The sequence below is a fragment of the Mustela nigripes genome, chromosome 13, assembly GCF_022355385.1.
Source record: "Mustela nigripes isolate SB6536 chromosome 13, MUSNIG.SB6536, whole genome shotgun sequence".
Classification (NCBI taxonomy): domain Eukaryota; kingdom Metazoa; phylum Chordata; class Mammalia; order Carnivora; family Mustelidae; genus Mustela; species Mustela nigripes.
The window spans coordinates 57,390,815-57,414,733 of NC_081569.1; the positions used below are offsets into that span (position 1 = coordinate 57,390,815).

Here is a 23,919-nt window from a genome sequence, read left to right on the forward strand (position 1 = left end):
TAAGCCCCAATGTTGCATCACCACTTCCTCATATCAGGGAGATCATATGATAGTTGTCTTTCTCTGCTTGACTTATTTCTCTAAGCATGATACGCTCTAGTTCCATCCATGTTGTCGCAAATGGCAAGATCTGGTTTGGTTTCTGGGTATTTTTTATTACTGAGTTATTTTTAGTAGTTTAGAAATTTGCCCAAATTGTCTGTGCCCCAGTTTTTGCCTCAGTTAAATGGAGTTACCCTAAATCCTCTTGAAAGCTTTCCAACTCTGTTTTTTGAGTTTATGATTCATTCCTGACAAGGTATCTCAGTTAACCAGAATGTGGTTTTAGGATTGTAGGAAACCCCAGTTGAAGTCAAAAGTGTATATAATATATTTAACATACTGTCTCTAAAAGTTTAAATATTTAAAGGTAGTTTTGAGTTTGCATAAGATGGTGGATGGCATACTAATGCTTATTTAAATAAAACTTGTAAACTTCTAAGAAAGAACATACGGCGACCTGTCCTGGAATTTTATGCTTCTGTCTGAGCAAATAATAATGGAAATGTTGGAGGAGAGGTTGTAGATTTTAGGAACTGAATAAAATACTGAAGATTTAAGGCATGTTTTAATTTTGTAAAAATAGGAAGAAAGACAAGTCAAAGGTGGAGAAAGAGTTGGAGAAAACAGTTGCTAGAAAAAGCATAAAAATAAGGAAAGGATGACCTAGATGTGAAGTAGAAAAAAGGAATATCAAAGTGAAACAGAATATTAGTTATATTAATGATGGTGGACAGTGTACTTTAGGATAATTAAATACAGGACCAAATCTGCATTGTTGCCATACAAATGTTCTTTTTCTAAGTGTGCCTGAGGAGTGAAGCTGGTCAGTGAAAGCTCAGATTGATGGATTAGGTGGTTGCTTATAGTGTGGCTTTGACATAAAACTAGTGAGAATAAAACTGGGATTCAGAAAGAGCACACAAAAACTTATTTCCTTGTCAGGACTTAATTTGAGTCCATAACCTAATCCTACGGTATAGAATCGTAATAGATTAAAAAGAAGATAGGTTTTCCTGATAGAAGCACTGACCTAGGAATCAGAACATCTCTTCTTTCATCCGACCATTTTGCCTAGAGGAATCTTATTTGTGAACAAGGATGATAAGTATATCTCTGTGTAGACATAAAAGGAAAATTACTTTCAGTTGGAAGGTTGCGATTTTTCTTGTAAGGACTAGCAGTAGTGAAGAGTTTGGGTGATGGGGACTTGTGTGATCAAAGGCAGTGGCAGTAATGCCTAGAGATGAATTGAAAATAGCAGTCTTACGGAATCTCAAGATAAATGGGACAGGGACATTGAAATAAGCACATTATTTGGCCCCCTTTCTTGGGTAATGCACATCTGACCAAGAAAATTCTGAAGCAATAACAGAATTGAAGTGTATACGTTTTTCATTATCACTGCATTTTGAGATCATTAATGTCCTTATCTATCGATGTTTTCATTAATTGGTTTTATTTTAATCCATTTTTCTGGATTCGAGTTTCATGATTTATCTAAAAAAGAAGTACCTTATGACTGTCTATAAGTTTACAGAGGTCTTCCCAAGTTAATGATGGTTTTCTTTAAAATCCTTGGTGAGTAAACTGCAACTAACTTATCTCCATGCAATTCATGTAAAAGATATTTGGTAAAAGCTGTATTCTGTACCCATTTTTTTAATGTGAGTCACATCTTAGAATTTTCTACCTTAGGTGAATTGTAGAAATGAAGTGAGATACCTGCCTTTCATACCTATGAGAAAATTTGTGCCCTCTAAGAAATGATCAATAATTAGTAATCTGAAGTTAATAAAGAAATACTTGTGTAGCTAATAAAGAAATACTAGATAATACTTTAAAGTGTATGTATTAGTCAGAATACTGGTTAACCACAGTTAAGAAGAAAGGTGGCTTTTCTCAAAGGTAAAATATAGACACTTAGGTAGAAGACTTTTTCCAGTCTTTGATTTACAGTTATTATACTAAAAATGTCTTGTTACATTCCCAAAGGGTTATATTTCAGTACTGCTGCTGCTGCTACTACTACTTCTTCTTCTTTCACAAGAAAGGGAGCTCAGATAAAGAGCAGGCTCACTGGGATTTTTTTCAGGAAGATGGTCTTTTGTATAATTAGGTCAGTGCTCATTCATTCATTCATTCATTCAGAGAGATTAGAAGCTATTTCCTATGATGCTTACCTATAACTTGCCTGCAAAGTTATGATGCTTGCAAAGGTGGAATTTATTTCGCAGCCATCCTTTCATACTGTAAATTAGAGCTCATGAATAGGTAAACGTGGCTGGAGCTCCCAGACTGCTTGCCTCTTCACCACTAGCAGTTCCTCCTCTTTCCTTGTTGCCATACAAATGTTCTTTTTCTAAGTGTGCCTGAGGAAAAAGTTGGAAAATTCTGCTCTACATCGACTTGCATACTTTATTGATGATTGAGAAGGAACTCAAAAGAAACACCAGGCTTTGGTGTTATAGCCGAAGGTAATAAAATACTACCTTTAATTAGGTAATAATGACACTTGGGGATGGGTGGAATAGTTTTTGACAAGGATGGATTCTCAGAACTGCTTTTTTTTTTTTTTTCTTTTAATATGAATTGTAGCCTCCATTTCCTTCTAAATCTTTATAGCCTTGGTTTCTTCAGTAAAAGTTAGTGTTATCTTGGATCACATTTTAAAAAATGCTAACTAAAATTTAACTGTTAATTTGGGTTAACTTCACTGTTGAGCTTCACATTTCCCATGATAGAAACTTTCTCTTTTGCATTCAGTTTTCACTGGATATAGTGACCCTTCTCTGTTAATATGATAGTCCTATTTTATAGGCAAACATTTTATCAAAGTATTTACCATATGTATAGATTGTATTATTTGACCATTTTAGCTAAATTGCATGTGATATATAAATTTGAACACTAAATTATATATACCTTTAGTCTTTATGAGTACTTGAACAAACTCTCAGTAATATTTAAAATTTTGCTCAAATATTACTCAACACAGTTTTAAGTTATAGATTCTAAAATAACTATTTAGAATATTTTATGTAGTATACAATAAAAATACTACAAATTTAATTTAAAAGTTACATACTACGAGATAACAAGAAATGGGGTAGGCTATATAGAAAGATAACGTAGGATTCTTACAACATCTAGATTACTTAAAAATACTCTGGAATCAAGAAAAAGACACTGCTATGTCAAAGCAGAGTTACAGATATAACTAAAAGCTTAAAGTGACAAAGTAATATTAAAATGAAGAAAGGAAAAATAAGAAGCATTTTAAGTTTTAAGAATTTGCCTGAGATTAAAGGAATTGTTTTTTGGATTAATAAGTAATTGGGTTGTGGATAAAAATGGTTATAAAAGTTAAAATGCCTGTAAGATAATAGTTCTATTGTTTAAAAAGGCACATTTTAAAAATGGGGCTTCTTTCCAGTTAAGTTGCCAGAACCTAAAACAAAATTAGAATGTTTATTTCTAGGAAGAAAATAAAATAGTTAAAATATAGCAGTGGCTTTTTAAAAAATGAAACTTACCCACTCTCCACCATTGGAAACCTTAGAAGATCAGGGATCATCTTTCTGTCTTGGATTGAACTTTATAAAAGTGCAGAACAACAGTTTTCTGCTTAGCCTTTCCCACTGTACTTCAGTGAATTATTCCATTGTGAAACTTCAGTCCTACAGAACTCTTCCTCCACTGAAAACCAATGAATGGCATTAACTAACTTTCTGTTCAGGATTCAGCCGCTCTGTCTCTTGGAAAATGCTGGTTCTGTCACCATAATACCACAGAGTTGGGGGAAAAGTGGCAGTGGGAGTAGAGATAGTTCAGGATTTTTCTTGTTCCTTACTCCTCTTACAGGATATTCCTCTATCACCCATGTATATGCCATTTAGATCACCATCCTCTAGCTTTCATTTTCATCTGTTGACCGTAGCAGTTCCTTCCTGTAGCTAACTTTTCCACATCTGAGCCTCATCATTTTTGGCTGCTTTTCTTTGCATATGTCATTACTATTTTATTCCCCTTTTCTTGCTCTTAGAGTGTCCTGCATAATCTATCACTTTGTACCTCCAATTTTCTCCCAATTTCACTAGACTCCTTCAGGCTTCAGTATCTTTCCTATTGTCTTCTTTTTTAATCCAGTCTGATTTTTCTTGTCAGTCATTCATACCACTCTCATTCATATTTCAGTTGCCAGTATGTGATGAGTTTTTGACTTACCTTGCACTAAAGGAAATTCATTGAATCCTACATTATCAAAAGGGAATACTCCCTTTTTAAAGGTGAGTCTTTCATGTCACAAGTATTTATTGAGTAGCTACTGTGTGCTAGACATTGTTCTACACACTAGGGATATGTAAATAAATAAGTCCCAGTTTGTAAGGCAACATTCTGGTGAGGGACGAAGAAATATTAGAATAAACACAATAAAATGCTGGATAGTTCTCAGTGCTAAGGGGAAAAAAAACAAGTCAGGAGAAAAGAGGTGTAGGGAGTTTTTTGTAGGGAGGTTTGTTAAAACTAGATTGGATAGCCAAGGAAGGTTTTACTGAGAAGTAGGTAACATTTGAGTAAAGATTTCTATTTGGATAAGGCCTTATATTTTAATTTATATGTTTGGACTTTTAAATCTTGAGTATCCTTAAAGTAGAATTAATCTGTAATTTTGGCTAAGATTTTATGCTACACTATGTAAGATCTTGAACTTTTTGTGGACGTGGTGAATGGATTCAAATAGTGCAACGATAATAGTCATAGACTTAGGAATTAGTGATTCTTCCATTTCTTCAAACAAGTGCTCTTTGTTTTTTATTCTGTTTCATTCCTTTCTTCTGTATACCTCTCCTTTCTTGCCTGTATAACTGCAGATGAGTCTCCTAATATTTTTCATGGCCCAGTTTTACTTTTCTCTGGCTTCTATAGTGCTTATCATACTGAACTTTCTAAAACCTGGATCTAATATTTCTTTAGTAGTTTCCAGAAATTTCCTTGAGACAGTGCTATCGTCTTATCTCAACACAAAAAACTTACAGTCTGGTCACTGCTCTTTTTATTTGTCTTGAATGTATCTGCCTGTTTACCAAAGCAGTGCTTTCTATGATGTTGCCTTAGTGAATTATTCATTCGTGATTCACCAAAAGTATGTGTCGAACTTATGGAAATGCCTTCCCCTCTTTTACATTAACGAAATAACTGTAAAGATTGCATGTTGAAAGTTTATATGGAATAGTGAATATAGGCAGACAGCTTGCTACTCATGAGGAAATGAGAATGGAAGGAACAGTTGCCTTTTTATTGTCCCTGGTTAGTAACAGATGGAAAAATAGGAAATCTGAGTTAGAGAAGGCACCTTGGGCAAACCAGCATTCCTGGAATGGAAGAAATACTAATTAATAACATTCATCTAGTCCAAAATTAACAATTTGTTATCTTTAGAGACTATAATAAATTATACTGTGAATGGCTTTCTGGATAGCTGTAAATTTTGTGACTTTCCTCCCAGAAGTTGTTTTACACCAGTTAATTCTTTAATAGTCCCTGTATTCCTTAAAGAGGGGGGGGGGAAACCTGCCTGTTATCATTTCTATGCTCTTTCTTCTAGAGACATGTAATAGCTGTTTCTTGAAAATTCATATCTGGAATATGTCCCATGTTACCTTTCCGGTTACTTTTATTTCGTCTTTTTAGAAAACTTAAGCATAACACTTGCTTCAGCACCCTCTTTATTATGTTATACTTCCTCTTTAATATTCAATTATTAATTTTAAAGTAATATTTAATTGTTTAATGATTGACTTATACTGGCTAATTTGTTCTATCAGGCTCATCAGAATTATCTTGGCTTGATGTTTCTGTTTTGTGTTTTTTTTTTTAAGATTTTATTTATTTACCTGACAGACAGAGATCACAAGTAGGCAGAGAGAGAGGAGGAAACAGGCTCCCCAGCGAGCAGAGAGCCCTGTGCGAGGCTTATCCCACTGAGCCACCCAGGCGCCTTTTGATGTTTCTGTTTTATATCTCATTGTGATATATTGCACATCCTTTCCATTACATTCCAACTGCCATTAAACTGCTAATGATAGTTAGTAGCCTCCGTGATAGCTAAATTAAAGCCCAAACTCTCTGACCCCAAATTACTGACTTTTTTAACTTTACAAATATTTTCTCACTACTTTTGCTTATTAGAATCTAAGTGGAATGTAGCATGTATTTAATAGATTAGTTGATTGATATTATTCCTTTAATTAATCAACAGATATTTGAGTGCCTTCTGTGTGCTAGACTTTTTAAGTTTATGATATAGTATGATGGTTTGATTTAGACTTCTTACAATAGTCTGCTTGGGCAGCCATAAGAAAATGCCACAGGTTGGCTGCTTTAAACAGTGGAAATTCATTGTGAAGTCCAAGATCTAGGTGCTAACTGGTTCATTTTCTGATGAGAACTTTTTTCCCTAGATTTCAGAAGGAAGCAGTTAAATACATTACAGTTCCTATTCAGTTCCACTGGTTTGTCTGTTGATTGTTAAGTGAATATTTCACTAAAATTTTTAATTTTAGTTTTATGTAGTTTAATATCTGCTAATACTAGTTTTCCCCTTGTTAGTAATTTTTAACCTTTTTTATTGGTATATCTTTGCTCATTCAAAACAGTGAACAATTTGTCGTCTTTTTTTTGGTATAGGTACACTCATTTTTTTTTTTTCCCTAGGCACATCAAAAATGTTTGATTGTAAATCCTGTTTTGGGGGGAAGGGGTGTCATTTCTGGTGTCCTTTAAAGCTTATTCATGAAACTTACCTTTCTTTTGTATAGCATTAGCTAGAACTTCAGAATAATATTAAATGTTGGTGCTAATGTTGGCTTCTTTGTGAATTTAATGGAATTTCTGGTGTTGCAGACACAAGTGTGATTTAGCTATTGCTTTGAGATGTCCTTTATTATAAGAAAGTGTCCTTAATGTCTCTTAGGTTCCCCTACCAGAAGTTGATACTCATTTTTCTGAAATCTAGTTGTGCAGATGTTCTGTAGACTTTTTAATTGATATTTTTATTGTGAAAATTAGAGATTACTAATTGTTACTGTAAGGAATAATATGAAGAGATCCTGTTACTTGGGTAACATTTTGCAAAACTATAGTATCACAGTCAGAATATATATTCAAATTGGTAAAAACCATGATCTTCAGGTTTCCGTACTTTTACTAGTACTTATTTGGGTGTGTATTTAGAACTATACAGTTTTACCATCCACAGAAAAGATACAGAACAATTCAGTAATCATGAGAATCCTCCCTCCTGTTACTCTTTTATAACCACATCCATTTCCTCTTTCCCCTGGCAGCCACCCATCTGTTCTCCACTTCTCTACTTCTGTAATTTCAAAAATGTTTTATAATTGGAATCATAAGTAAGTAACCTTTCAGGATTGGCTTTTTTCATTGACTATTGTTCCCTGTGGTTTCATTCAGGTTGTATATCAGTAGTCTGTTCCTTCTTATTACTGGCTAGTGCTCTGTGGTGTCTTTGTACCAAATTTGTTTAACCATTGACTCATTGAAGGACATGTAGGCTGATCGCAATTTTGGGCTATTGCAAATAAAGCTGTTCTGAACATTCATGTACACGTTTTTTTATGAATCTAAGTTTTATTTCTCTGGAATAAATGACCAAGAGTACAGTTGTTGAATGTATGATAGTTTCATAAGAAACTGCCAGACTTTTTCCCAGAATGGCTGTGCCATGTTACATTTCCTTTAAGGTTGTTTTGTTTTAGTTTGGCAGTTTGGAGATCTAACAGCCTATGGGAGCTTGGGAAAGAGCCAAGTAAAGAAGCAGGAGTTATTGCCTGTGCCCAAGAATTTTGGGTGGTTGTTTGTGCGGCCACCAGGAGTTAGAACAGTGTCTTAATTAGAAGTCATTGACCAGTTTTCTCCAATTTCTACTGGTAGCAGTCTCTTCTAAATTCTCTACAGGGGATAATCTTCTTGCTGGTGGTCTTCATATCTCTCAGGTGCTGAAGGAATGACCATGTATCTCATTTTCCACTTCTTCATCCCCTTTTACTCTTCCTACTGATTCAGTTTCTCTGATGGTTACAAGTCTCTGGTGGCTTTCTGTTTTCAATCAGTTTTAATTAAGTTTTTCTAGGAAATTGGCTATTTTTTAAAATTTGGGTTTATAAAACCTTATACTGTATTCTTTATTACTTTCTAAAGTTTTGTCGTGGTTTCAGTTTTGTTCTACTTTCATTCCTAATTCTGTTTATTTATACTTTAGGGGAAAAAAAGATTTTATTTAAAGAGAGTGTGCAGGGGAGAGGGGAGGGCGAGGCAGAGGGAGGGGGAGAGAGAATCTTAAGCAGACTCCACACTGAGTGGGGACCCAAGGTGGGGCTCAATCTCACGACCCTGAGATCATGACCTGAGCGGAAACCAAGAGTCTGATACTTACAACTGTGCTACTCAAGTGCCCCCATTTATTTGTGCTTTTATGCTGTTTTTTGTTTGTCTGTTTCATTTCTTTGCAGAGAGTCAACTTTTAGCAAGAATAGGATAAGATCTCCTGAACATCTTTTACCCAAATTCATGAAATCCACCTCCCCTTCCATATACCAATTCTTTAACATTTTGGCCTATTGGTTTTGTTACTCTCTCTCCCTCCCCCAGGAGAGAGAGAGAGAGAGAAAAAGACACACACACACACACACACACACACACACACACACACACACACACTTTCTGAACTATTTGAAGTAGGTTGCATATATTCTGCCGTTTACCTCTTTGTGCCTCAGTGTATTTTTCCTGAGAACAAGGATATTTTCTTAGTCACAATTTAATTATCCTATTTAGGAAGTTTAACATAAATATGGTACTTGAATCTACCATCCATTTTCCAGTTTTGTTAACTGTCCTAAAAATGTTCTTAGAACATTTTTGTTCCTTCAGTATGAGATCACATAGTACTTAGATGTCACGACTTTATTCTCCTTTAATCTAGAGCAGATCCTCAGTCTTTTCTTTATGACATACATATATTTAAATACTGACTCCCTCCCTTCTGTTGTAGCTGAACTGCTCTTATGTGAGAAACACTGTCATTGTTTCTTCTGTTTCTTTTTAAAAATGTCTAAAATCCGCTCAGCTCAGAACATGCCATGGAAGACAAATTTTTATTAATAGATAATTAGTAAAATTATATATTTGATAATACAGTATTGTTTGATATTTCTTGGTGTTTTTATAAAGGATTTTATATCCTCCAGAAAACTAGAAATGAAGCAACTATTTGAGATAACAAGTATTGATTTTGGTTAGAAGTAATCTAATTTGAATTTGGCATTTTTATTTCAAAAATGAAATGATTTTTTCCTCAGAGTCAAAGATACTTCATAAAATTACTTGTGAAAAAACTTAAGCCTGGTTGCCAGCTGTACTACTTCTTAGATAATACAATTTGTAAACCTGTAATTAGCTCTTTGTAAGGTAGCAGCTATAATAAAGTACATAGTAGTTTGAAAGTACATATTTAATTTTACTCTGCTCTCCCAAATTGTTAGTTGTTATTAATGAAAACAAAAATGAACTTGTACCCATTTTTGACTTGGTCTATTTTAAGTACTTCTGGCAAACAGTCCAGTAATTTTATGATGAGAGTTTTGCTCTATATTTCCCAAAAGAATTTGGAATATATCTTCAGAAGTTTTAGTTACTCTAGAATTTCTTTCAGAAGGAGGAAAAACATTGGAGATTGAAATTTTTCACTGCCTTTAGAATCCGTTAACTTTAGCTTCTCAGAATCTATCCATAAGCTCTTTGAGCTCCTGAGTGCTTTTTATTTATCATTCAAATTTTTCCTCCTTCTTTATTAAAAAAAGTCTTCTCGCAAATTCTGATCTGGTTTTTCATAGCACTTATTGTATTATGGATTAGTGCTGTCACCTCATGACCAACATCACCATTACTACTACTGTTTATTGAAGGTTTACTATGTGTCAGTTACAAAACAGTGTTAAAATTCTACTGCTTCTTAAAATGCTCATGCAGTTACCTTTATTGAGATCTTTATTTCTCCATACAGCTTCAAGTTACTGTCTAGTATTATTTCATTTCACTTTGTAGGATTTCCTTGAGCTTTTTTTTTTTTTTGCAGGGTAGATCTAGTGGGAACATTCTCTCAGCCTTTGTTTATCTGAGAATGTCTTAATTTCTATCCTACTTTGAGGGGCAGTTTTGCCCAGAATAAAGGATTGACTTTTTTTTTTTTCTTTTAGTACTTTGAATATATCTGCCCACTGTCTTCTGGTCCCCAAAGTTTCTAAAGATAAATCTGCTAATACTCTTTCTTAGGACCCCTTGAATGTGGTGGTTCATGTGTATCTTGCTGCTTTCAAGATTCTCTCTCTGTCTGGTGTGTGGCTATCTTTTGAATTCATCTTATTTGGAATTCGTTGAGCTTCTTTGATGTTTATATTGATGTCTTTCATCAAATTTATGAAGTTTTAAATTATTGTTTCTTCACATATTCTCTTTGCCCCTTTTCCTTTTCTCTTTCTGCAACTCCCACAATGTATGTTGGTTCTCTCTCTCTCTCTTTTTTTTCTTTCAAAGATTGATTTACTTATTTTGAGAGTGAGGTGGGGGGTGGAGCAATGCGGAGGGGCAAAGGGAGAAGGAGAGAGAATCCCAAGCAGACTTCATCCTGAGAGCAGAGCCCTAGGCAGGCTCAAGCTCATGACCCTAAGATCATAGAGCCAAAATCAAGGCTCTAACGCTTAACCAACGAAAATACCCAGGCACCCCCATGTTAGTCCTCTTGATGCTGTCCCACAGGTCCCTTAAGCTGTTTGCTTTTCTTTAATCATTGTTTTTCTAGTCTTCAGACCCAATAATGTCCATTGTCTATTTTTAAGTTCATAGATCTTTTTCTGCCTGTTCAAATCTGCTTTTGAATCTCTGTAGTGAATTTTTTGTTTTATTTATTGGACTTTACAGCTCCAGAATTTCTTCATTTCTTTTTAGATTTTCTCTTTATTAATACTTTCATTTTGTTTGTTGGTCATTTTCTTGACTTTTTCCTTAAAACAGTTTTGTGGGATTTTTAAAAATCCTTTGTCTAATAGATGTGCTCAACAGTTTCTGTTGATTTTCTTTTTACTTACAGTGGGAAAATGAAAAAATGAATTTACCGGTGGTGTGCCTTGAGCTTTTTTGTTGAACATTGAACATTGAGTCTAATTATGTGGTAACTCTGGAAATCACATTGTCCCCCTTCCATAAGATTTGCGCTTTTTTTTTTCCCTTTTAAATTGTAGGTTATCTCTGCTGAGGATCTGCCTGAAGTGTAAATTTAGGTCTTCTCATGTCTTTTCTGAGTATTTCCTTGGATATGAATAGTCACTTTCTGATTTTTCCCCATGAATGTAATTGGTTTTGAATGTCCTCCTCTTTAGTGTTTGGCACCCAAAATGGGAAAAAGTTAAAAAAAAATAGCTAAAAAAGGATGCTGATCCTTTAAATAACCTGGACATCTCTTCCATTTGTTGAGGAGGGACTTGAAACAGTAAGGGAAGTTATACCAACTATGGTTGTCCTCTCCTTCATCTGCATCTCTTAGCCATCAGTAATCAGAGCACATGGATTGCTGATACTTGGAGGACACGGTCCTTTTTACCCACCCTGGCTCTTGTGATTTGTGTGTGAGCTGCTCTAAGGAACATGTTGTATATACCTCCCTGACATGGGGTTTGGGTAGCTGCTACTGTACTAATGCTGAAATTGACCAGTTAACCCCAGTTTATTGTCTGTGTCTTCCCTTGGGAATTGCAAACCTATCAGACTTCATAGTTCCAACATTGTTCTGTCAGACAGATTCTGCCAGTGTAATTGTTGTTTAGGTGGGGAGAAAGTTTCCTTCTTACTTTGTCATCTTCCCAGAATCCTCTTTAATAGCATTTAAAAATTTCTGTATTGAGTGACTTTATGAAATAGATTAAATAGCAAGACCTCTACATTAATAGGGGGGTAATAGAGGGGAGGAAATGCATTTACTGAAATATAATAGCTCTTATTCTCACCTCAGTTTGTATTTAAGAGCTACATTAGATTATTTGATATATGTATAGTAATCTTTGGCATTTAACTTTTGGCAGGTGGTTTTGGAATGTATGCTTAAAAAAGACCTCATTTACAATAAGGTCACTCCAACATTTCACCACTGGAAGATTGATGACAAGAAATTTGGCCTTACCTTTCAAAGTCCTGCTGATGCTAGGGCTTTTGATAGAGGCATTCGAAGAGCTATAGAAGATATTTCTCAAGGTAGGTTTTCTTGACTGTTTTTTTAAAATTTGTTTATCATATATGTAGTAGAATAGAGTGATTTTAAGCAGGTCCTCTTTTGTGATATATGTGATTAGTTTTGAAAGCTCACTGTAGGCAAAGATAAAATAATGGGTTTTTAAATCTGTTTTATATTTGTCACATATACCACTTACATGAGTTTTCTTGAACCCATTAATAGCAGCCATCAGATAATGCAAATGTTTTTAAGTAGGAGTGTGAAAAGGGAATAGGCAGAACTTTCAAAATTCTTATGTGTTATTATTATCAATCATATCCTTGTTTTGGTCATAAAAAAGAACATTCCTAATAATCAAATATAGTTGACCCTTGAACAACATGGGCTTGAACTGTGCCAGTCTACTAGATGTGGATTATTTCACAGTACGGTACCATGAATTTATTTTTCTCTTCCTTATAATTTGCTTGTTAATGTTTTCTTTTCTCTATTTTATTCTAAGAATACAGTACATATAACATACAAAGTATATGTTGAAACTGTTTATATTATTGGTAATGCTTCAGTCAGCAATGGACTATTAGTAGTTAAGTGTTTGGGGAATGAAAAGTGGTATGTGGATTTTTAACTGCATTGGGGTGGGGCAGGGGTTGATGTCCCTGACCCCTGTATTGTTCAAGGTTCAACTGTATTTGGTTATTATTTCATAGGTAGGCTCTATTTTTCCTTTGGCAAACCTTTTCTTGAAACTCTTCACCTGATTTCATTATTGAGGGTTGGTAGAGACCAGAGCCCCATGCATCTCTTTGTATATGTTGCCAATCTGTTAAGATTATTAACTCTAAAGCCTGCAGGTTTTAAAGGGAAAAAGAATATATTTAGATGTAAGATTGGCCTCTGCTTAATTAAGCAAAAAGAAATCACTTTAAAGCCCATTTAATCCCCAAAGTGGTTATAATTAAGACTTGATTTGTTTTTCTAATAAAGAAGGAAAATTGTCTCTATAAATAGAAATAAACATATATAAAGTAACTGAATCAAAATATATTAGCAGCATTGAGATTTGTTGTATTTTGAAAATAACATTTTACTAGGAAAATTAGAAGAAATGAATGAGACTGACCATAGGCAAGAACCTGGAAATGCTTAATACAGATCTGTACTGATAGTCCATGAAACTGTGCCTAAATAATTTATTTAGCTATTTTAAAAGATGAGAGATTGATAAACATTGATTTCCAGTTCAGAAAAATTTTTGTGGAATGATGACATTCATTTTATCTTTATTACAAGAACCTGTAAGTTCTTTCTAGATCATTGTTTTCAATGTTGGCTACACATTTTAGTCACCTGGGATACTTTGCAAAATAGAATAACTGGTCCCTACTCTGACTATTCGAATCTGTCTGCCAAAGGACAGGAGCTGAGGCATCTATTTTTTGTTTGTTTGTTTGTTTGTTTTTGAAGCTCCTCCTATTTCAAATGTGATGAAGAATTGTGAAATGATTCTATTATGAATTTAGAGGGGAAAAAATGTCCCTGAGGTCCTGTGGTTGTGACTGTGGCTCTCAAACCACTGCAAGAAATAAAAAAGATATGAAGCCCTATGCCTCATCCCATAGATTCTGGCAATACTGATTTGAGAATATACTGTGGTACGAGCATCTTTTCTGAAATGTCCCCAGTTGATTCTGATATTTAGCTATTGTTCAAGTACTGCTACTTTAAAAAGACAATCATTATCTATGGCTGCTAGAATTTTTAATTTATTTTTACTTTTTCCTTTTTTTATTAAGCTTTTTATCTTCATTCCAGTATATGTATATATAGCACATAAAGTGTTACATTAGTTTCAGGTGTATGATACAATGATTCAGCAATACTATACATTACTCAGTGTTCTTCATAGGTGTATTCTTATTCTCCCTCACATATTTCACCCACCCCCAACCACCTCCCCTGTCATAACCATCAGTTTATTCTTTAGAGTTAATAGTCTCATTCTTTATTTCTGTCTCTCTTTTTCCTTTGCTCTTTTGTTTTGTTTCTTAAATTCCATGTGTGAATGAAATCATATGGTATCTGTCATTCTCTGACTTTGCTTAGCCTTATACTCCCTGATTCTGTCCATGGTGTTGCAAATGGCAAGGTTTCATTCTTTATGGCTGGATAGCATTCCACTATGTATATATACCACATCTTCTCTATCCATTCATCTATCAGTGGACACTTGGGCTGTTTCCATATTTGACTATTGTAAATAATGCTGCAATAAACATAAAGATGTATGTATTAGTGTTCTTGTATTTTTTTGTGTAAATAGTAATGTGATTACTTTCTGAGGAACTTCCATACCGTTTTCCACAGTGGCTGCACCAGTTACATTCCCTAAAGTGTTATTACTTTGAAGCCACACTCATGGCTCCATAAAAGGATACTTCTTTCACTAGGATCAAATAGATTAGGATTAAATTTCATTTTTTAAAGGACCGTTTATATATGTAGAGGAGCCTACAAACTCCTTGCCAGGTAGAATAGACTACAGTACTAATCTATCTTATTATTTTTGAACATTTTTAAAAACATACTGGTTAGTGTTATTACCAGCCACTGTATAGACTTCCACCAGTCCCATTAAATTTCTTTTTCTTAATCTTCCATGACAATAAGAATAAAATATGCAGCCCTTTCGGAAGGATAAATTTCTGCTCATCTCCATGTCAGCTGTATCTCTCAAGGGTAGCATAAACTAAGAATACTTTGCTAAGACATCATTCCTTATTAATTTATTAAAACTAAAGACCCTCTTGAACACTAGGAAAATATACAGAGAGACATTGATACACAAAGATCAATAGCAACAGCTGGCTATTGGCTGTAAACAGTGGTTTAAGGCTTATTTGTTTTCTTTCTTGCAAAAGCAACTAAAATCTTTGTTTGGGGTATTAAATACTGTTTCCTGGGTAAGAATATTTAGAAAATTGAATAAATCACATGTGGGTAACACCAGAGAAATTTTAACGCATATACCCTGCTTAGCAGTGTGAGCATTTTAGAAAAATCGGGTCGGGCTTACTAGAGATAGTACACCTTCACAGAGAACATCTTGTTAGAAAATTACTGGAAATATACCCATAAAAGAGGTAAACAATCACTTTATTCTCCTAACAAAGAGGCAGGTATGAGTGGCCAACATCTGACTTGTTGCTAGGCAGCCCAGAATGATCTCTGATCAGTTCTATAGTATTGTAATGATTTAATCAATTAGTCAATTATTAAAACCCAAGACAAAAATTCTTTGCGTAATTAACATCTACCTGTTTTCTTAGGATGCCCAACATTTAAAAATGAAGCTGAAGGAACAGAAGATGACTTACAAGTAAGTAGTTTGCCTTGAAAGGAATTTCTGAATGTAAGGATAGGGAGGAAATCACTAACCTTAAGAAATACACAACTTCTATAAATTTCTAAGAAAATTTCTTGACACTGTATTTGGGTGTTTTTTTTTTTAACTTAATTTAATTTAATTTTGTGTGTGTGTGTGTTCCAAAATTCATTGTTTATGCACCTCACCCAGTGCTCCATGCAATATGTGCCCTCCTTAATACCCACCACCAGACTTACCCAACCCCTGCCCCTTCAACATTGTATTTGTTAAGAAACACAGAGAAACAGAAGCAATAGGATGTGTGGGCATGATACAGGTATGCATGTGTTATAGAGAGTTTGTTTTTGTTTGGTTTCCTTGGATTGGTTTTTTGTAGTTGGAGGTTTGTTTTTTTGGTTTGTTTTTTGCAAAGGAATGGGCTCAGTGATTGTGGGGACTGACAAGTTAGAAATGCACAGGGTAGGGAGGCAGGCATGTATGGTAGTTTTGACATACTTTGATGTCTTAGTTTTGAGTTGGAAGGCAGTCTCATGCCAGACTTCCTCTTTGGGGGACCTAAGTCTTTTTTTTTAATTTTTTTTTTTTTTAAAGTCTTTTCATAATGAGACCTGTCTGCTTTATAGAGGGTAATCTCCTTTACTTAAAATATACTGATTTAAATGTTAGTCACATCTGAAAATGCCTCCACAACGTTTGGACTGGTGTTTGCCTAGCCAAGTTGACAGATAAAATTAACCATCAAATATAGGCAAAGTACTTATATAAAGAATTCACAAAAAAGGAATTGCATATTGTTAATAAGCGTATATGAACAGTGGTAAGCAGCAGGTTGTGCAAATTAACATTTTTTAGTTATCAAAGGAAGAAGGGTTTAAAAATTGACAACACCCCCCCCACCCCCACCCCGGGATGCCTGGGTGGCTCAGATGGTTAAGTGTCCAACTCTTGATTTCAGCTCAGGTCATGATCTCTGGGTCCTGGGATCCTTGATGCCTTGCATTGGGCTTCATGTTCAGCATGGAGTCTTCTTGTCCCTCTCGTTCATCATCTACTTCTCCCTGTTCTCTTTCTCTCTTTCAAATAAATAAAATCTTCAGAAAATAAATAAATAAATAAATGATTGACACTGTCCCATACTGTGTTTCTCTGTGAGATTGACAGATTGATGCTGTGCTAGAGAAAATGTAGATAGGTAGGTTCTTTCTAGAAAGCAGTTTGATTATATATATAAAAAGCCTTACAAACAGAAACCTGAATGCCTGTTGATCTAGTGAACCAATTTCCAGTAATTTATACTAAGGAATAGAGATGCAGAAAGTGTTTCTTTGTTTTTTCTTGGACAAAGGTTTTTTTATACACAGATTTTTAGGTATGAGTATTTAAAGCATTAATAATAGGGCCACCTGGGTGGCTCAGTTGTTAAGCATCTCCCTTCTGCTCAGGTCATGATCATGGGGTCCTGGGATTGAGCCCTGCATTAGGCTTCCTGCTCAATGTAGGGCCCGTTTCTCCCTCTTTCACTCCTCCTGCTCATGCTCGTGTTCCTCTCTTGCTGTGTCTTCCTCTGTCAAATAAATTGAAGTCTTAATATAATAATAATATTTTTTTAAAAATAAAGTATTAATAAATATAAGCTATTTGGGAAAATTTGAATGATTGAATTAATTAAAGTATATCTTTATCATGTAACCATTAAACATTTTATTAGTAATTTTCTTATAATATACTAAGTAATAAAAACATAAAAATTATATGGTGTTACCACTACGCTAAAATGTTAAATATTTTTGTTTATTACTTTTGGATTGGGGGATTCTGAGCTATATATGTCTTTCTTTTTAGAACTTTTCCAGAACTTTAGAACTTTTTAGCAGCTTTGATATAATAAGTATTAATACTTCACAACAATATTATAACAGTAAACCCAAATTTGCCTGTATACCTAGTATTAATTATTTATATTACTGTAAAAATACTTGTAACCTAAAGACATGGCAAATGTTTTATGTGCATTTATAATCAGAAAATAAAAATGTTTTTATTTGCAAAATTTGAGAAATATAGCTAAGTTTAAAGAAAAAAACATGTATGCTACTATCCATGATAACCACCATACATATTTTTGAATAAAGCCTGCTGGATTTTTTTCTGTAGACATAAATGGGCATGCACATGGGTTATTATAGTATCATTATGCTGTAGTCTTTTTTTTCCACTCCAGTATATATTTGTGTCCTTAAGTACTTCAAGTTTATAATTTTTATGTAATTTGTTTTTTAATAGATATATCTTAATTACCAGTCCCCCTATTGTACATTTAAGCATCCTTTATTGTGTTTAAATATATGAATCTTTTAATTTTATGTTTGGTTATTTATTATTTTAAAAACACAGTGAGTTGCAGTTAATTAGATATAAGAAGTAAGTAATAAAATGAAAATAATATTTTTCCTTAAGTCTTTAACAAAGTTCCATTTTGTTCTGGTATCAGTTAAAATTAGTCTGGAAATGAGGAGGCATTTTCTGGATTGCTCCCTGTGATGAAAGTAACTTTGGTTAAAATTCAGTTTCAGAAGTAGAGTTTCACATACTAACACAGTCCATTACATAATGCTATTAGTCATTTTGATATTCTTCTGATTTGGTTTCACAGCATTTCTTTATATACCATTGTGTAAAGGAAAAACTGCTACAGGACATAATTTTTGCAGTACTCTGTGCATATAAAAGTCAGTGGATTTTGTAAAAAAAACTGTTGTTTCCATCATTGTATTTGCTACTAGTACTGTATATATGAAGGCTTTGGTATAGAGTTAAAAATGGGGATGATATTAATGAAGAATAATAAATTTATTTCAGAAGCAGACAAAAGAATGAAAAGTTAGAATTAGCAGGATGCTAGTGAAGAGAATTACTGTAGTATAAAGAGCAGCAAGAGTAGTTATTCTGTTATCTCCTTAGGATGGCTACTTCATAGTAAGGTATCTCCAGTGCCCTCAGTCCAAAATGTTACACACACACTCAACCCCTTAAAGAGTTATTTATATTTTACCTTCATTAGACACTAAAGCACTTGCTTGGTTTTTTAATTTTTTTTAAATTTTTAAATTTTTTATTTTTTTTTTTAAAGATTTTATTTATTTATCTGTCAGAGAGAGAGGGAGAGAGTGAGCACAGGCAGACAGAGAGGCAGGCAGAGGCAGAGTGAGAAGCAGGCTCCCTGCTGAGCAAGGAGCCCAATGTGGGACTTGATCCCAGGATGCTGGGATCATGACCTGCTTAACCAACTGAGCCACCCAGGCGTCCCGGTTTTTTTATTTTCATAATAAAATAGAAAATATGCAGTGTCACTAGAGATTATAACAGTAGGCTTCCATTTAAATGTAATTTTACTAAGCGATTTTCATATCAAGTTTTATCTTTTGGCTTTATATTCTTTGGTGTTTTTAAAATAGATTATTAAATTATATTTCTTTTGATAGAACCTAATTCTCCTCTCCCTGAGTATACATTATACCTAGTTCTTTCTTACCAAAGAGACTTAATGGTAGAAGTGACAAAATGTGAATTCCAAGGGTTGATCATAAAAGACATTGCAGCTTCTTTCTGATGCTCTTGGATTGCCTGTACTAGAAAATGACAACTCTCACAGGATTAAGATACTCAAACAATCCAGTGGAGATGTCCATGTGGTAAGGAACTGAAGTCTTGTGACAATAACAGTGTTAGTGAGCCATCTGGGAAGCCAGTCATTTACTCCCAAACAAGCCTTTAGATGACTGTAGCCATAGTTGATGTTCTGATTGTAACTCACTGGAGACTGTGAGCCAGAACCCTTTCAGTTAACAGTCAAAATTCTTAATTTCTGACCTACAGAAATCATTTATGTTAAGTGTCAATTGAAGCTGTTAAGTTTGGGGGTAATTTGTAACTAATAGAGATTTAGGTACAAATGGGGTGCTACTGTAACACATACTTTAAAAGCCAGTAAAGGCTTATATGAAAATGAAGAAAGCCATATAGGAAGCTGGGAGAAAGGGAGTTGCTACATAGTGGCACAGAAGGGTTAGCAGCACTGTCACTTGCAGTAATATGGGCCTTAGAAAATGTATCCAAGGGGACGCCTGGGTGGTTCAGTGGGTTAAAGCCTCTGCCTTTGACTCAGGTCATGATCCCAGGGTGCTGGGATCAAGCCCTGCATTGAGCTCTCTGCTCAGCAGAGAGCCTGCTTCCCCCTCTGTCTCTCTGCCTGCTTCTGATCTCTGTCTGTCAAATAAATAAATAAATAAATAAATAAATGAACGAATAAATAAATAAATATCTTTAAAAAAAGAAAAAGAGAAAGAAAATCTAGGTGATCTAGCTAAGAAGATTTTTCAAGCAGAAGGTAAAAAATGGTGTTGCTTGGTTTCTTCTTTCTGCTTATAGGAAATGGGGTAAGGAAGGGCTCCTAAACAAAATGGAGCCAGGACCTGCTGGTTTGAAAATTCTCATCCTCTTAGTATATCACACTATGCCAAAATTGGGAAATGGCTTCCAGGCAAAGATCAGATCCAGGGCACTCTCAGAATAGCTTTGTCTAAAGATGAAGCCAAGTGTGTAATTTATAAAATCCATTCTTAAGACCTCAGAAAGATCTAAGGTATACCTCCAAGAACCTTTCAATCAAAGTGATGGGGCTTATTATCAGATTAGGGTGTCCCTTAGCAAAAATTTAAAGTAGAGAAGCATTTTATCTCGGATTTGTGACTGTGCTTTTTGTCTAATGGTGTGAACCCCGATAAGAATCACAAGAGACCCACAGTGTTTTCAAAAGAGTTATTTTGGCAGAAGTATCACCACCTTGGACTGAAGAGTGGCCATTTAGGTTCCCAAAATTCTGGTAGGAGTCAGGTTAAAACATTCTATACACATGTATGTAAATGTGGGCTACCTTTCAAAAAATGGAAGGGTGACTCAGAAATCAGAGACCAAATCTCTAAGGCCAGAGCCAAGAGCCATGGAGAATTCTTCCTAGGTCCTAAGTTCTCTTTATGCAGCTTGGAAGATGTGTCCACCTTGATTTCAGAATTACTTTGGCTCTGACTCCATTGTGCCTCCCTATTTTCTTCTGTACATGGTGGTATTAAAACAATTTTCCTCCCTATCCTGCCCTTGTATTTTGGGTATGTGTAGGGCAGATAATTTGTTGCTTTAGTTCCAAGGTCATCATGTTGGGAGAAATTATACTCAGATGACTGTACTTAAGGAACTATACCTGAGAAGTATCATCTGTACATGGATCTATTTCGATCACATCATCCTGGAAGTGAAGTTGTTGCTCTAAAGAGATGAGACTTCTGGGGAGCCTTGGGAGAGGGATGAGTGTGTGTATTTTGTATATGAGATAACTGTAAATTATTTGTCCAAAAAGTGGTGAACAGTAGTGGTTTTAAAATATGTCCACAAATTCTTTCATATCCTGTCTTCATTCTAGTCTAATTCCCCTCTCTTGGAGTGTCACTGTGCTTGTGACTCACTTCTAACAAATAGAATGTGGAGGAAGTGAGAGTAGGTCCCAAGAAAATTTGTGGCTTCCATCTTGCTCTTTTTCTTGGATTACTCATTTTGGGAGAAGCTTGCTACTGTGTGCAAGGATACTTGAGAGGTTCTGTGAGGAGATCCATGTGGTGAGGAACTAAGACCTTTTTTCAGCAGCCAGCAAGGAAATGGGTTGATTTTAGACGAAAGTCTTCCTGCCTCAAACAAGCCTTCAGATAACTGCAGCCATGGATAGTACCTTTACTGTGATGTCCTAAAGGACTGTAAGCCAGAGCCATTCAGCTAATGTGCTTCAAAATTTCTCACTCACAGAAACTGTGGAATAATAAATGTATGTTCTTTGAAGCTGCTGTTTTCTGGTAATTTATTGTGCAGGGATAGCTAACCAGTACACAAGCAGGAGGGAATATGATGAGAATGAAAGCTAACACCTGTAGTTATGTTCCTTTAATCCCTAAACTTCATCAGTTCTCAGTTTTTCAGATGATGTCTAGCTTAGGGTAAATTCTGTCTTTCAGTGGAAGAGTGTATTATATCTTGGTTTTATAGCCCTTTTGTAACAGAGAGTATGTTCAGGTAGGGAAAGAATCGTCTTTATTGTTTAAAAAAGTCTAACCTGATTATATATACATTAACCTTAATTATATCAAGAAAGGAGTGGGGGATACTGAGATGCTACAAATATGTGAGATAAATTTTTCTGAACTTCCTGTTTGAAAAATTTTTAAAGAATCGATATCCAGAATTAGAACTATGGAAGAAAACTCATAAATATACCTTAGTGCCATTGATTTCATGATAGGCCAAAGTTTTTACTGTCATTCTTCAGAATATATTAGAGATTATAAAATAATTTAATCACTGTATCAGAAATAAACCACATCATTTTGTAATTCACCTTTGAGCTTGGCATAACTAAACATTTTGAAATTATTTCAAATACAACTTGGTTGTGATTCATAGTAGTGGTTATGTCAGGTTTACTTCATTGGTGATTGTTTGCAAAGGCAACGAAAATGGGTTTTAAAGAATAACCCCATTATCTTTTTTTTTTTTTAAACCAGAAGAGGTAATGATTGTGTTTTATTTAGATCATTAAATGTCTCGAAGACATTAAAATATCAGAGTGGAAATCCTCTCCATTTTAATTATTCAACAATTTATTCACCAGTTATTTGAGCACCTTTTCTTCTAAAGTTATATGAGGCATTTGGTTATTTCCTGGTGGGCCCTTTCTGCTTTCAGTAATTTTGGTGTCTTTATCAGTCATCATAAATCAACAGGAAGAAGTCTCCCTTTTTATTTCTTATCTGTCTTTGAAGGGTTATATAAAATACATTATCATTTGGATTTAAAATCGCATCTTGCTCATCTTTTATCCCTGATGTTTTTAGTACAGTGCTGATGACATACCTAGGTGGTACCCAAGAAGGGCTTTGTAAAGAAAAACCTTCACACTTAGGATTTTTAACCTAGCTGTAAAAAAGTACGAATGTTGTTTTTCATTGGTTTCTTTCTTTGACTGTTTTAATGAGCCAGTTGCGGGGTGGGGGGAATGAGCCAGTTAAGGTGTTTTTGTTTTTGTTTTTGTTTTTTCAAAATGCTATCTCGTATTTGTTATAAGATCATTTTTACAGTGTTTCTCCGACCAGAGAATAGCTCTTGTTGTTCAGATATGCTAAATTGGTAACAAAATCCATAAAACTCACCTCACAAGAGGCTGTGGTTCTAAGAGGAAAAGATCTCAGATTTCATGCTTTTGGGAGAAAGAAAGTTGACACTCAGTTGATCCAAACGGAAGGTTGTCTTATTTTTTCTTTTGGCCACTGAGAAATACTTGACTAACTTACTCTTTTGATAGTGTCATTTCTTAGCCAAAATCATTTTAAGAATTATGACTTACAGTTAGTTATTGATTGTTTAATGTAACTTTGGTTTAGGAAGGGGGATATGAGTTGTTCATGCAATAACTTTCAAAGGTGGTAACATTTTAATAAGGCTCTGTTTCTGAAAACTAAGTGGATAGGCATTTTTATCCTTTTTTAAAGATTTATGTGCTTGGAGGGAGGGACAGTGTGAGCATGGGAGCAGAGCGCAGGACAGAGGGAAGGAATCTCCAGCAGACCCACTGAGTACAGAGGCACACTTGGTCTCAGCACAGAGATTATGACCCAAGCCAGAGTCAAGAGCCACATGCCCAACTAGCAGAGCCACCAAGGCACCTCCGCGGAAAGGCGTTATTTAGCTAACAAATGGATGCTATGTTACTGTGACCGTCACCATCCTACATTAAGTACTATTCCACAGTTGAGGTCCCAAAACTTGAGTATATTTCACATTGAGTTTTTGTTATCTAACAAGGGAGCAAAAGAACTATATAACCTTTTTGCATAATGATTTGTCATTTACATTTTGTTCTTGACTCTTAGACTAATACATCTTTAAGCAGAATATTAGGGCAGTTAGAAAATTATAAAGAAGAAATCAGGAATCATTTATTCCTACGCAAACGTAACTGCTGTGAAAAATTTAGGTAGCTCTGCCTAGGTTTTTCTTTGTTCTTTTGCTTGTATTCAAATACATATTTCTTTATTTAAAGTACTATGAGAATCAGTCTCTTTTCCATTTGGATTGTGTGTGTGTT

At 34.7% G+C, this 23,919-nt stretch overlaps 1 protein-coding gene across 1 annotated transcript in view; it reads left to right on the top strand.

The window, feature by feature from the left end:
- Positions 1-23,919, top strand: part of SPRED1 (sprouty related EVH1 domain containing 1) — a 159,632-nt gene that overhangs the window by 113,448 nt on the left and 22,265 nt on the right. Inside the window, exons 3-4 of the mRNA XM_059372485.1 lie at positions 12,198-12,366; positions 15,676-15,725. Coding sequence (XP_059228468.1) covers positions 12,198-12,366; positions 15,676-15,725 — 219 coding nt within the window. The remainder of the gene's footprint in view (positions 1-12,197; positions 12,367-15,675; positions 15,726-23,919) is intronic.